Source organism: Octodon degus, unplaced genomic scaffold, assembly GCF_000260255.1.
Source record: "Octodon degus isolate 3935 unplaced genomic scaffold, OctDeg1.0 scaffold00005, whole genome shotgun sequence".
NCBI classification, from domain to species: domain Eukaryota; kingdom Metazoa; phylum Chordata; class Mammalia; order Rodentia; family Octodontidae; genus Octodon; species Octodon degus.
Genome location: NW_004524581.1, coordinates 13,071,010 through 13,084,355, shown reverse-complemented (window position 1 = coordinate 13,084,355; position 13,346 = coordinate 13,071,010). Strand labels below are relative to the sequence as shown.

At 51.3% G+C, this 13,346-nt stretch overlaps 2 protein-coding genes across 19 annotated transcripts in view; both read left to right on the top strand.

The window, feature by feature from the left end:
• Positions 1 to 3,256, top strand: part of Camk2g (calcium/calmodulin dependent protein kinase II gamma) — a 59,041-nt gene extending 55,785 nt beyond the window's left edge. For 10 of the 16 annotated variants that reach the window (XM_023718771.1, XM_023718763.1, XM_023718778.1 and 7 more), the window contains 2 exons: positions 347 to 591; positions 1,267 to 3,187. In XM_023718771.1, the coding sequence (XP_023574539.1) occupies positions 347 to 579 (233 nt within the window). In that variant the 3' untranslated portion in view covers positions 580 to 591; positions 1,267 to 3,187. Of the gene's footprint in view, positions 1 to 346; positions 592 to 1,266 lie in introns of all 16 variants that reach the window. The other 6 variants (XM_004624020.3, XM_004624026.3, XM_004624022.3 and 3 more) reach the window with 2 other exon arrangements.
• Positions 3,257 to 3,632: 376 nt separating this feature from the next.
• Positions 3,633 to 13,256, top strand: Ndst2 (N-deacetylase and N-sulfotransferase 2). 3 transcript variants are annotated; one of them, XM_023718752.1, is made up of 14 exons: positions 3,633 to 3,939; positions 6,567 to 7,870; positions 8,057 to 8,144; positions 8,432 to 8,586; positions 8,760 to 8,945; positions 9,222 to 9,350; positions 9,481 to 9,663; positions 9,749 to 9,845; positions 11,292 to 11,415; positions 11,536 to 11,710; positions 11,872 to 12,042; positions 12,135 to 12,207; positions 12,431 to 12,533; positions 12,624 to 12,714. In XM_023718752.1, the coding sequence occupies exons 2-13, from the start codon at positions 6,869 to 6,871 to the stop codon at positions 12,490 to 12,492; spliced, it is 2,445 nt and encodes an 814-aa protein (XP_023574520.1). In that variant the 5' UTR covers positions 3,633 to 3,939; positions 6,567 to 6,868; the 3' UTR covers positions 12,493 to 12,533; positions 12,624 to 12,714. The 3 variants fall into 3 exon arrangements, with proteins under 3 accessions (XP_023574520.1, XP_023574517.1, XP_012371388.1); XM_023718749.1 differs by having other exon boundaries at positions 3,635 to 3,939; positions 8,438 to 8,586; positions 12,135 to 12,244; positions 12,624 to 13,256; XM_012515934.2 differs by having other exon boundaries at positions 3,636 to 3,939; positions 12,135 to 12,244; positions 12,624 to 13,256.
• The last annotated feature ends 90 nt before the right edge of the window (positions 13,257 to 13,346 follow it).

The following is a 13,346-nucleotide window of genomic DNA, read 5'->3' as shown; positions in this document are numbered from 1 at the left end:
GGCTTTTGTTAAAGTGTGATTTGGGCAGATTGTAATCTCCTCAGGTGTATTTCCTTCTTATAATGAAGAAAGCATCAACAAAGAAATACAGCACATGCATGTAAAACCCCCAGCCCTGTCAATGCCTGATTAAAAGAGTAGCTCCTATTGTCAGAATTAGCTAACTTCTCTTCCTTTTGGGTCACTGAGACTAATGGACTGGGGTATCCTGACCTCTAGAAGGGCGTGGAGGGGAGGTTTGCAGATTCTAGGGAGAATGAAGGAGGGAGTGTGCTGGAGGGAGAGTGAAGCACAGGTAGGAGCCTGACACCCTCCAACCTCCCCTCCCCTGCCCTGCCCTCTACAGTCCTGTCCAAGAACAGCAAGCCCATCCACACCACCATCCTAAATCCACATGTCCACGTGATCGGGGAGGACGCAGCTTGCATCGCCTACATCCGTCTCACCCAGTATATCGACGGGCAGGGTCGGCCTCGCACCAGCCAATCAGAGGAGACGCGGGTCTGGCACCGCCGGGATGGCAAATGGCTCAATGTCCACTATCACTGCTCAGGGGCCCCTGCCGCACCGCTGCAGTGAGCTCAGCCACAGGTGCACCTGGTGGGGGAGGAGTGGCTGGGAGGGGCCAGGACAGGTGGGATCAGAGAAGGAAGAGAAGGCTAGGAGGTGGCACTCAGCCAGGACATGTGGGTCATCCGAGAGGAACAGCAAAAGCTGGGCAAGGTGGTTATGTCAGGCTGTGAAACCAGTAAGGCTTGGATCTGGCTCCAGAACTCTGAATTGGGTGTGTACAGATGGTATGTTTCCTCTCTAGTTTAGCCATCCAAAAAGAAGGGAGGGTGGTGCCTGCTTTCTTGGATTTGTGAGGATTAAATAAGATTGTGTAAGGGCAGCCAAGATTAAAGCACCTACTTAGGTAGAGCAGGGACCAGGGTTCCATCCCTGGAGCTATTGAGACTGGGTGTGGTGGTGTGTGCCTGTAATCTCAGTGCTTTGGAGGCTGAAAACAAGAGGATCACTACGCGTCCAGTCTGTGTAGTGAGACACTGTAGACCCTGTACTAAATACATAAAAATAAGATAGTGTAAATAAAATACTTGGTAGGTGCTCAGATACGAAGCAGTGCTGTACTTAGACATTAGCCTTTCCCAACCCCACCTTCTCTGACAGGATGGCTAAGTGGGGAGTGTGCTTATCACACCCTAGAAATTCATCTGTGTGCTCCCTGTACTCTATTAGGTTACTGTGTTCTGTCTTCTTTGACAGGGGCATTAGGAGATTCCAGCTGGAGGTCGAACCTTCGCAGCCAGTGGCTCTGGAGGGCCTGAGTGACAGCGGCAGTTCTGTTCGTTTGAGGTTTAAAACAATTAAATTACAAAGCGGCAGCAGCCAATGCACGCCCCTGCATGCAGCCCTCCCGCCCGCCCTTCGTGTCTGTCTCTGCTGTACCGAGGTGTTTTTTACATTTAAGGAAAAAAAAAAAAAAAGATTGTTTAAAAAAAAAAAATGGAATCGTACCATGATGCGTTTTAAAACCACCGATAGCCCTTGAGCCAGCAAGAAGGCAAGAGTTTGTGAGATGCCCATCCTGGCATGAACAGCGGGCTCGCCCACCAGCCCTGGAGAGGTGAACTTGGCCTCAGGCTGCCATGGACTCAGGGGGACCAGGCAAGGACTCTGACAGAGCTTTGGGGCCCAGGAAGTGATTGTAGCCCCTGAGGTGGCCTGCTTACCCCAGGTCTAGTCGTGGACTTCTTCAGAACCTGCAGAGGCGCCTAAAAAGAGGCTGACGGAAACACCATGGCCATCAGGCCTACTTGGGAGAGAATGTAGAGCTCCCAGCCTGCTACAGAAGCAGCTGAGAAGCAGCGGCCTTAGGACTGATGGCCCGGACTTTGCTGTTCCGCTCAATTTAGTGTAGAAAGGAAGAGAATTGGTGCTGCAGAAGTGTGTCCGCTATGAAACTGTTGAGAAACCTCATGTTAGCCTGACATGCACTCACGCATCCATTTCTAAAGGGTGCACAACGCATGTGGGCCCTGATTGTGAAGCCTGCTCCCTGCAGCTGGGAAGGAAAGGGGTTGCTGCTTTGCGTCATGATTGTTTTCTTAATAACATAGCAATGAGAGAGTCAGGCCCTGGTCAGGGCTCCCCTTGCTGCCTTTGGCAGTTCTGTTTCTGCTTATCTGGACCATCTAAGTCTTGCCTTTCTATGATGGTGGTCCCTTGCTGACCCTCATCTGGGCCTGGGTCCCCAGCCAAGTGCCCTGTGGGACCGGAGAAGTGAGGCAGTGCCGTAAGAGGTGGTGGTTGTTTCTATGCATTCAGGCTGCCCTCAGGGCTGCCTCCCTTCTTCCTCTTCCCTTGCTGCACGTCCATCTCTACCCCAGTCTCAGACCTGATTGCTCTGGCAAGAAGAGGAAGTGTCCTCTTTAAAGGAGCCCCTTTGCTGACCAATTGAAGTGTAGACTTACTGCTGGACAATCTGCATGGGCATCACCCCTCACACCTGCATGTACCAGAAAAGGCATCTAGAACCAAGGCTCCTATACTCATTGTCCCTCTCTGTGCTCAAGGAGTATCATTCCAGGAGGAAAAGATCAGTGCCCTAAACAGATAACAGAAGATAACGGAGGAGGATTGGTCACAGCTTTGGCTTCCCCCCAAATCAACCGTGCATATGTATCTGCACAAATACCTGCACTTTAGGGGGAAGGTGGGTAGACTCCAGCTCCCTGGACTACCTTCAGGAGGAGCAGGAGCTTCAAGAAGAGGCAAAAGCAACAGGTGTACTTTGGAGCCAGCTGAGAAGAGCGCAAACTCACAGGTGCTGGTGCTTGGATTTAGCCAGGCCCCTCAAGCACCTCATGCATGCCCCAGCCCCTGGGCCCTTGCTCCTTCCTGCCCTGCAGCCTGCAGTACCAGCTCGCAGACACCTTCACCACAGGGTTTGGTTTTGTTGGCTTGAAGACACGGTCTTAGAGTTCATTGAGACCCATAGCTTCATATGGCTGCTCCAGCCCTACTTCTTAGCATTCTTACTCCTCTTTGGGGGCTAATGTCAGCATCTATAGACAATAGACTATTAAAGATCATCTTTTAAACAGGAAATGGAAGGCATTTGATGCAGAATTTTTGCATGATGACATAGAAATAATTTAAAAATAGTGTTTGTTCTGAATGTTGGTAGACCATAGCTTTGTTACAATGAAACCTTGAACTGAAGATATTTAATAAATAACCTTTAAACAGTCCATTGTGTTACTGGTGCTGGAAACCTACGGCCAGGAGTTAAGGTTTTTAACACACTGCTCTTATGAGGCTTCAAACGGAGAGGGGTATCTTTTCGCCCTTAGAGTTCACCTTAGAAGACTTACTCATAAATTCAGTCTCCAGTCTCTGGGACGACTGGGGTGGTAGAGAGGACGAACCCCTTAAAATGTGGGTTAAGGGTCTCGCCCCGCCCCTGCCCACGATGAGACCCGCCCCCGCCCTCAGTAGGCCGGTCCGGCCTCCCCTCCGCGCGGCTGAGTGGTCGAGCCCGTCTCTCGGCCCGCCCCTGCTCCCGGCCGCTGCGCCCGACGCTTGCCAGACTGTGCCACCCGGCGAGGAGGGGGTGCGCTTCGGCGCGTACGGCCTGAAGCCCGCCGTCTCGAAGGCCACGGTTCAGCTCAGGACTGCGGAGGACCGTGTGGGTTCCTGCGCCCGGGGGTGCGGCTGCCGCGCTCTGAGCCGTGGGGAGTCCGGACGGGTGCCAAGAGCGGCAGCTCGCCGTTTCCCCCCAGTGGGAACGGTGGTTGGGCCCGGCTGCGGCAGTGCGTCGGCTCGGAGATGGCGGAGCCGCCGCGACGCGGCCGGAGGCCCGGACAGCAGGGAAGCCCGGCAGCCCCGGGACGCGGCGGAGCCCGGGGACCGCAGGGACGCCGCCCACTCCGCCGGGTGAGCCGCCCTTGAGGAGAACAGCCCCCCCCATTCTGAGTGTGGCCCGCGCCCACAGTCGCACTCAGTACCTCCCCTCGCGGACTCCCGGGAGCGCTGCCACCGTAACCACCCGCGGGGTCGTTTCGTGCGGCCCAGCGCGCCTGTCGCCCCGTGTCCCTTTCACTAGCCTCTGCCACAGTTGCCGCTTGCTCACTTTGCCCCTTCTCCCCGCAGGGCTCTTCCAGCCCAGAGCCCGCCTCGGTGTCACCCAGAGTCGGTGCGCTCCTTCCCCTTTCCGTTCAGTGGCCCGGTCTGCCCGCTCTTCCTCGGCACCCTGTGAGCCCGCGTCCACCGGAGGGGTCCCTCCGTCCGGGAGCCCCGGTGCCCCCTCAGTACCCCCTCCTGGCACAGCATCTGTCGCCTGTCCCCGCGCAGGGCCCACACCCGCCTGCCCGTTCTATTAGTGCTGCGCTTCCCGCGCCGGTGACCCTTAGGTTTCTCCCTCTTTGGAGACCTCCTGCTGCTGCACACACGCAACCGCATGCGCCCCTCCAGTATTTCATAGCCCAGCCCGCACCCCACCAGCCTTCCCGTCACCCCTCCCCTAAATATTGCTGCTTCTTTTAGGTATGAAGTTAAAATGCAGTGGTTAACAGCGCGGACCCCGGAGCTTGACAGGCCTGACTTTGAATTCTAGTTTCTCCACTGGCTGAGCTGTTTGATCCTGGGCAAGTTACTAAGCTTCTCTGGGCCTAAATTATTCAAAATGTGAAATGGGGATGATAGTATCTTATTTCTTCCCTACCTGTTGGTGTAGGTATTAGGATTAAATACAGATGCTTCTTAGTTTACTGTAGAGCTTTATGCCTAGGTAAAAGCATCATAAGCTTGACAATATCTTAGGTGAAAATGGCGTTTAATACACCTAACAACACGTAGCTCAGCATCCAGTATGTTCAGAGTGTAGTTGTTTAATCAGATTGCATAGCTGATTCTTAACTGAGGCTCACTGCCCCTGCCCAGGGTACAAGAGTATTGCACCATATATTTACTAGCCCACGTATCCAATGGGAAAAGATCAAAATTCAAAGTCTAGGGCCTGAGGCTGTAGCTCAGTGAGTAGAACACTTACTTAGTGTATACAATACCCTGAATTTGATCCCCAGCACTGTAAAGTAAAATTCAGAGTACAGTTTATACTGAATGCTTATCACGTACCATTGTAGGTCAAAACCATCAAAGGTTGGGAACCATCTGTATATGTAAATCTCTGGGAAAGATGTCTACAGGTAGTGAGCTCTCAGTAAATACCACCGTGGGTGATACAGCCCAGCTATCAACTTGTCCTTAATGACATCTCACTACTGTATTTTCCCTAAAGTTTCCACTAATTCTGAGGATGCATCTTGCCATCACTTTTGTGTGAATATGTGCTGTGGATTTAACCCAGGGCTTCACACATGCGTAGCACATGCTCTGCCAATGAACTGTACGCACACCCTTTCCCCATTACAGTTTTTATCATCTCCCAAATCTCTTCTCATGTTGATTTATTCTACCCAGGACAAAGCTGAACTGTTCTTAAATCATCTCTTTCAGTTCTGCAAGATTCTCTCTCTGCATAATAACCACTAAGATGTGGGTATTGGGGTAGGTGACAGAAGGGGATTGCATGGCTGGCCTTACTAAGAGTGGCCAAAGTGAAAGGTCTAACCATAAAGCTTCCAGAAGCTGACTTTAAAAAAAAAGTTCCCCAAATTAGGTCTCTTTAAAACTGTGTTTTCTGATCCTCTTTCTCAGCTAGATGTGATTTAAGAATCTGTTGCTAAAAACAATCTTGCTCTCTCACTCAGGTTATACTTTGTTTTTTTGTTATTTGTTTGTTTAATTGAATTCTTCATTCCTCTCCAGGCTAGCTCAGGGACTCTTCTGTACAGGAATGGACAGAGAGATTCTAAACCGTCTTCTGGCTCTGGCTTTTCTGGGGTACTAGTTGCATGACCTGTTCTGGGTCTCCATTTTTATCTCCTCTCCTGACTTTGGCACAGGCTAGTTGAAGGACAAGAGGTAAATAATTTTCCACAAGCAGTGGAATTGTGTCCAGGTTCTGATTCAGAAGCCAGTTAAACAGTTGTACCATCTCTCTTTTCTTGAACTCCCCCACCATAGTGTCACACACATGACTGAAAGTTCGTTAGTGCTGTTAGCTGCAATGATGGGTTTGGTTGATGTGGCAGATTAACAGACTCATGAGTTTCATCTTATCTGATATTTTGTTGGAACTTGGGACTTCTGGGGCTTTCTCTTTGTCACAGGAAGACCAGAGCTCTTGCTTACAGGCCAACTGCCAGTCACAGGCTAGGAACTTCTTTCAGAGCAGGCCTGTTTTCAGCTGTCTGGCCCTTTGTGGGTGGGAGAATTTGAGTATCCTGTTCTAGCTCTGAGCTTAGAATTTGGGTAGCCTGGGAGAGGAAACAGGTGTGAAGCCAAGGTATGGAACTAGGCTGTGCGCTTGAGCAGGTGCTTTTTTTTTTTGAAAACTAATCATAAGTGATCAGGAAGTGAGAGGGAGGATAAAGAAGAGAATGGATTAAAGATACAGTTTCAAGGGGAGAAGTAACCCATCCATTATTTCTGTTTTACAGGTAGTGGGCCGGATTATGAAGTTCACTGACTTCTGATGTGAGGAGCTTCATCAAAACCAAGGTGGACCCTGGCTAGATTCGCAACCTGAAGACATGGGCCAGGGGGCCATGGTGACCTGAGGCCAGTGGACTCTGTCCAGACCCCCTGTTGTTCCTTCTGCCTCTCCAGCCCTGTACTGATAGGACTTGTCTCCACTTCTTCAGGAAACTGATCGCCTATTTTCCTACCCTCTGCCTTCCCAAGACTGTTCCAGGCTGTAAAACTCAGGTGGTCACCATTCCTCCTTCATTTCTTCCTCGCCATGCTTCAGCTGTGGAAGGTGATATGCCCAGCTCGGCAGCAGGAACTGTACCGCCTCATACTGCTGCTGATTATTTTCAGCTTGGGCTCCATGGGCTTCCTGGCTTACTATGTGTCCACCAGCCCCAAGGCCAAGGAGCCCCTCCCCCTCCCCTTGGACTGCAGTAACAGTGGGGCAGCTGGCCCTGGCCCTGCACGGCCTCCAGTCCCACCTCAGCCTCCCAGACCTCCAGAAACAGCTCGAACTGAACCTGTGGTCCTTGTGTTTGTAGAAAGTGCATACTCCCAACTGGGGCAGGAGATTGTAGCCATCTTGGAGTCTAGTCGTTTTCGTTATAGCACTGAGCTAGCACCTGGCCGAGGGGATATGCCCACGTTGACTGATCGCACCCGTGGCCGCTATGTCTTGGTCATTTATGAGAATCTGCTCAAGTACGTCAACCTGGATGCCTGGAGTCGGGAGTTGCTAGACCGGTACTGTGTGGAGTATGGTGTGGGCATCATTGGCTTTTTTCGAGCCCATGAGCACAGCCTACTGAGTGCCCAGCTCAAGGGCTTTCCTCTTTTTCTACATTCAAACTTGGGCCTCCGAGACTACCAAGTGAATCCCTCTGCCCCCCTACTGCATCTGACACGCCCCAGCCGCCTGGAACCTGGGCCACTGCCTGGTGATGACTGGACCATCTTCCAGTCCAACCACAGCACGTATGAACCAGTGCTTCTGGCCAGCCTGCGGCCAGCTGAGGCCCCTATGCCAGGACCAGTGCCTCGTCGCGCCCGGCTCCCCACCGTGGTACAGGACCTGGGACTCCATGATGGCATCCAACGGGTGCTCTTTGGCCATGGCCTTTCTTTCTGGCTCCATAAACTTGTCTTTGTTGATGCTGTTGCATACCTCACTGGCAAGCGCCTCTGCCTGGACCTTGACCGCTATATCTTGGTAGACATTGACGACATCTTTGTGGGCAAAGAAGGTACCCGCATGAAGGTGGCTGATGTTGAGGTTAGTCTTTTTTCCTCCTACTTTTCTTAAAAGCTGTCTTTACTCTAGCTTGTCAGAGTCTCTCCCTGATTCTCACCTTATTGTAGGTACACTTCCTGCCCCTTCAGGCAGAAGGAAAGCTACTTCTAATGTATCTCCGCTCAGTCTGCTTGCTCTTGATTTTCATGTCCCCACTGCTCTTCCCAGGCTCTGTTGACCACCCAGAGCAAACTCAGGACCTTAGTGCCCAACTTCACCTTCAACCTGGGCTTCTCGGGCAAATTCTACCATACTGGTGAGCTTATTCCCCTACCCCGTCAGTATAGTGGTCTAAGTTTGATCTGTCCCTTCCCTGTCCATCTCTCTGAGCAGACAAACTGAAGAGAAGGGGCACGGTTTGGAGTCAGACTGCCATGAGGAGATGGTGGGTGGTGCAGAGCAAGTTGGCAGCAGGGCAAATGGGAAGTCTTGGGTGGGCAGGGACTGTGAATGTTCCAAGGATGGAAAAAGGTCAGTGTCCTAACAAAACAGAGAAGGGTGTTGGCTCCTGGTTGTGATCAGCAAGTCAGTATGTGGTCATAGGGACAGAGGAGGAAGACGCAGGGGATGACATGCTGCTGAAGCACCGCAAAGAATTCTGGTGGTTCCCCCACATGTGGAGCCACATGCAGCCACACCTGTTCCACAACCGCTCCGTGCTGGCTGACCAGATGAGGCTCAACAAACAGTTTGCTTTGGTGAGACTCTTGGATCTCTCCCCCAGAGCTGATGTTTCTTTCTTAACCTTGCCCTAATGAGATACCCTTCACCTACCCTTTCCCCTCTTCCTTCTCTGGAGCCATCCCCACCCTCTTTGCCCTCTACTCCCCAAACCTCACCAGGTCCTAGTGAGAGTCTATGCCATTCCCAGGAGCATGGGATTCCCACGGATCTTGGGTATGCTGTGGCCCCCCACCACTCGGGCGTGTACCCCATCCACACGCAGCTCTATGAGGCCTGGAAATCGGTGTGGGGCATCCAGGTGACCAGCACTGAGGAATATCCCCATCTCCGCCCTGCCCGCTACCGCCGTGGCTTCATTCACAATGGCATCATGGTGAGGGACACCTACAAAACTAAATCAAACCCCCTCATGTAAATAGCCTCCAACCTGCCTTACCTTAGGGCTTGTCATCCAAGTATATCCACTTAATGGGGATAAAAATCATCACACAGTATGAGCCTTATTGCTGTGGAGTAACTTCAAGGGGAAACATTTCCCATGAGGGACCGCTTTAAGCTCAGGGAACCCCAGTGCCTCAGGCCTTTGTCCTTCATCCTCTTCACATTCTGTCTTTTACATCTCACCCATCCCTGTTTCTTCTCCCTGAAGGTGCTGCCACGGCAGACATGTGGACTCTTCACTCACACCATCTTCTATAACGAGTATCCCGGAGGCTCTCGTGAACTAGACCGTAGCATCCGAGGGGGAGAGCTGTTTCTCACAGTGCTGCTTAATCCGGTAAGGTGCCGAGATGAAAAGGCTGGAAGATTGGAGAGCCAAAATATGTACAGACTGGGACTTTACTCGTCAAGGCTGCCTCTGAGGTGGGATAGATGCTCCACATTTGACATGCAGGCCCCCCTTGCAGATCAGCATCTTTATGACCCACCTGTCCAATTATGGAAATGACCGGCTGGGCCTGTATACCTTTGAGAGCCTAGTGCGCTTCCTCCAGTGCTGGACACGGCTGCGCCTACAGACCCTCCCTCCTGTTCCCCTTGCACGAAAGTACTTTGAACTCTTCCCTCAGGAGCGAAGCCCCCTTTGGCAGGTAAAGGTGGAGGCCAGGTGACTAGACATGATGGCGGTGGGATTTGAGAGAATAGGGCTTATGGGAGTCTTGTCCCCACCTTCAGAATCCGTGTGATGACAAGAGGCACAAAGATATCTGGTCCAAGGAGAAAACCTGTGATCGGCTCCCCAAATTCCTTATTGTGGGACCCCAGAAGACAGGTAAATAAATCATCCCTAGTCATTTTCTCTAGCTCTGCCTTAAATTCAAAGATCTTTTGCCCAGGAATGCTCTTCTCAAACCCTCTCCTCCTTAATCCAGGCTCTTGAGACAGGGAGTCTTAACTGTAGTTGTGTATCAAAATCATCTGTGGAGATTTTGTTTTCCTTTTTTTTTTTTTTTTTCACTGATTGCTTATATTTTTTTTTTCCTATAATTTTGTTTCTCTTTTGTTAAGAGTCAAGATCAGGGTCTCATGCATGCTAGGCAAGCCCTTTGCCATTAAGCTACATCCCCAGTCCCACCTGGGAGGATTTTATTTATTTATTTTTGTATTTTTTAGGAAACGGTCTACAGGGTGTTCACTACTAGATTGGACTCATAATGATCCACCTGTTTACAGCCTTCCAAGAGCTGGGATCACAGGTGCACGCCACCACGCCCAGTCTCAGTTGCTGTCTCGGGCACGGGGGGGGGGGCGGGCAGGGCTGGCACGACAGGCCCAGGGATTGAACGCTGCGCCCCTATACCTGCTTGCAGGTGCTTTAATCCACTGAGCTATTTGGCTGGCCTTACCTGTGAGGATTTTAAAATATTTACAAGTAGCTGGCCTCAGTGGTATGTGCCCATCATCCCAGTATTGTGGGAGGCTGAGGCAAGAGGATCACAAATTTAAACCCAGCCTAGGCAGCTTAGCAAGAGCAAGTCTCGAAAAGAAAAGAAACAGAGGGCCAGTGAAATGGCTCAGCAGACTAAGTGTAGGGACTGGGGTTTGATCCCTATGCCACATGCCCCACCTGAGACTGGGCGTGGGAGTGCATGCCTATAATCCCAGTCTTGGGGAGGCTGAAAACAGGAGGATCACTGAGTCCAATCTGTGAGTGAGACCCTGAACTAAATACATTTAAAAAAACCAAACACACAAGAGCTGAGATTTAGCTCATTGTGAAGGCCCATGTTCAATCCTCCCCCACAAGAAAAGATCCATGAGTGATTTTGATACCTAATCAAGGCTTAGAGCCAAGAGCCACTGTTTGAACTTTTTCTTGTGCCTCTCTCAGGCTTTCCTTCTGTCAACATACTTTGACCAAAAGGGATTTTACTAACCAGAGTGCTTATTTTCTTGCTTTGTTCAAACTCATGCTGTCCAGGGCTAGGAGATAGCTTGACAGTCTAAATGCCTGCCTGGCAAGTGCAGGGACCCGAGTTCAATCCCTGGTACCACATGCTATGCCTGCCGTAGAATGCAAGTGTGCCATGCCAGCCCTGATACCGGGTGTGGTGGCGCAGGCCTGTAATCCCAGTGCTGGGAAAGCTGAGACAGGAGGATCACTCTAAGTCTGAACAGGGTAGAGAGACCCTGTATCAAAAACAGAAACAAAAACCAAACTCACATTGTTCAGCTGGCTTCTTCCCCACCATGGCCTGGTCTTTTCTCTCACATTTAGGGACCACAGCTATTCACTTCTTCCTGAGCCTGCACCCAGCTGTGACCAGCAGCTTTCCCAGCCCCAGCACCTTTGAGGAGATTCAGTTCTTCAGTGGCCCTAATTACCACAAGGGTATTGACTGGTGAGACTGGAGCCCCTTTGAAGACTTCTCAGAGGAACATTTCCTTTTCCAAAAATACCCACTCTACCTTCTACCAACACTGACATCAGACCTCTGCCCTTCCTCTGTTCTGCTTCCTAGGTACATGGATTTCTTTCCCGTTCCTTCCAATGCCAGCACTGACTTCCTGTTTGAAAAAAGTGCTACCTACTTTGACTCAGAGGTTGTACCACGGCGGGGGGCTGCCCTCCTGCCACGAGCTAAGATCATCACTGTGCTCACCAACCCTGCTGACAGGGCCTACTCTTGGTACCAGGTCTGCCTGAAGCTGGGGACACATGGAGCTTAAGGGGAAGGAGTGGAGGGGAGAGAATAAGAATGAGGGTGGGGAAACTAAAGTAGGCCTTGATGAGGGGTGTCTGTGTTTTCACCAGAGCAAGAATAAGGCCAGAATAATTCCTACTCCCTGTCCTTTAGCACCAGCGAGCTCATGGAGACCCAGTTGCTCTGAACTATACCTTCTACCAGGTGATTTCAGCCCCCTCCAAGGCTCCCCTGGTACTTCGCTCCCTGCAGAATCGCTGTCTTATCCCTGGCTACTATTCTACCCATCTCCAACGCTGGCTGACATATTACCCCTCTGGACAGGTACAGTTTCCCAAGTCTTCAGTGGGGTGCCCTTCCCTCCAGCCCAGCTGCTTCCCAGGAACGTAGAGGGAACCACATCCCTGTCCCTTTAGTTGCTGATTGTGGATGGGCAAGAGCTGCGTACCAACCCAGCAGCCTCAATGGAGAGCATCCAGAAGTTCCTGGGTATCACACCCTTTCTGAACTACACACGGACCCTCAGGTGGGAGAGCATGACCCAGGGCAGAATCTCTGGGGAAAACAGGCCAGCAGGTTGATCATGTCTGTAAAAAGACATGGATCTGTCTATCCTGTCTCACAGAGACAATTCCTGTGGGTTGGGAGGGGTAGTGTGCATTTATGGGGGCTTTGATTTCTCCTCACCTAATGGCCTTTTCCTGTTGGGCAGGTTTGATGAAGACAAGGGATTTTGGTGCCAGGGACTTGAAGGTGGTAAAACTCGCTGCCTAGGCAAAAGTAAAGGCCGAAGGTACCCAGACATGGACACCAAGGTAAGTGAAGCCTGGGGCAGGGTGTCCTCCACATGGAGGGCTGGGTGTGGTCCACCCCTTACCGTTTTTCCCTTCACTTTTCTCCTTCAGTCCCGTCTCTTCCTTACGGACTTTTTCCGGGACCATAACTTGGAACTGTCAAAGCTGCTGAGCCGGCTTGGACAACCAGTCCCCTCATGGCTTCGGGAAGAGCTGCAGCATTCCAGTCTGGACTGATGTCCCAGCCTTCCATGCCAACAAAGTCTCTTGCTTCCCAAGGGGAAAGCCCAGAGCAGGTCCTACAGGGGGATTAAGTGGCCTAGCCTTTCCCCTTCTACCTCAGTGGCCCTCAGGCCTAGGATGGCTGAGAAGGAAAGGTTATCCCTTTCCCTAGCTCTAGGGCCTGATAAAGGGGTTTCCTTGGTAGCCCTGTATCATGGTACTAGGTATCTTTGACTCATGAACTTGCAGTGGGGAGGAGTGTGAGGGTCCAGCCAGGATGGAGAGGAGTGTATTAGTCCAGTGGTTTCCCTCTTCATCCTGAGCAGTTGTCTATGGCTACAGGAGGGACCCCCTTGCTGTGGCCCCTTCAGTCAAGCAGTGGGAATCTACCTGTGGCCCGGCCTCCCTAATATCATTCATATTGAATGGGGATGAGGCCCGACAGTGGCTCATAGAGCTTAAGTCTGAGCCCTAGCTGTGGGCCGGATATGTCCTTAATAAACATACTTATTTTTCTGTTTATCTGCCTTAATGGAATGAGGGAAACCTAGAACAAAGCATAAGTCAGGCATTCTCCTGGTTCAAAGTTCAGTAGCACATGGAAGGAAAGAA

Bases quoted from the DNA above. Each gene is read 5' to 3' on its own strand.
- Ndst2 (XM_012515934.2), top strand. From the start codon at position 6,869: ATGCTTCAGCTGTGGAAGGTGATATGCCCAGCTCGGCAGCAGGAACTG. The intron at 7,871-8,056 runs GTTAGTCTTTTT...TGCTCTTCCCAG, and splicing joins TGAAGGTGGCTGATGTTGAG to GCTCTGTTGACCACCCAGAG. The intron at 8,145-8,431 runs GTGAGCTTATTC...ATGTGGTCATAG, and splicing joins GGGCAAATTCTACCATACTG to GGACAGAGGAGGAAGACGCA.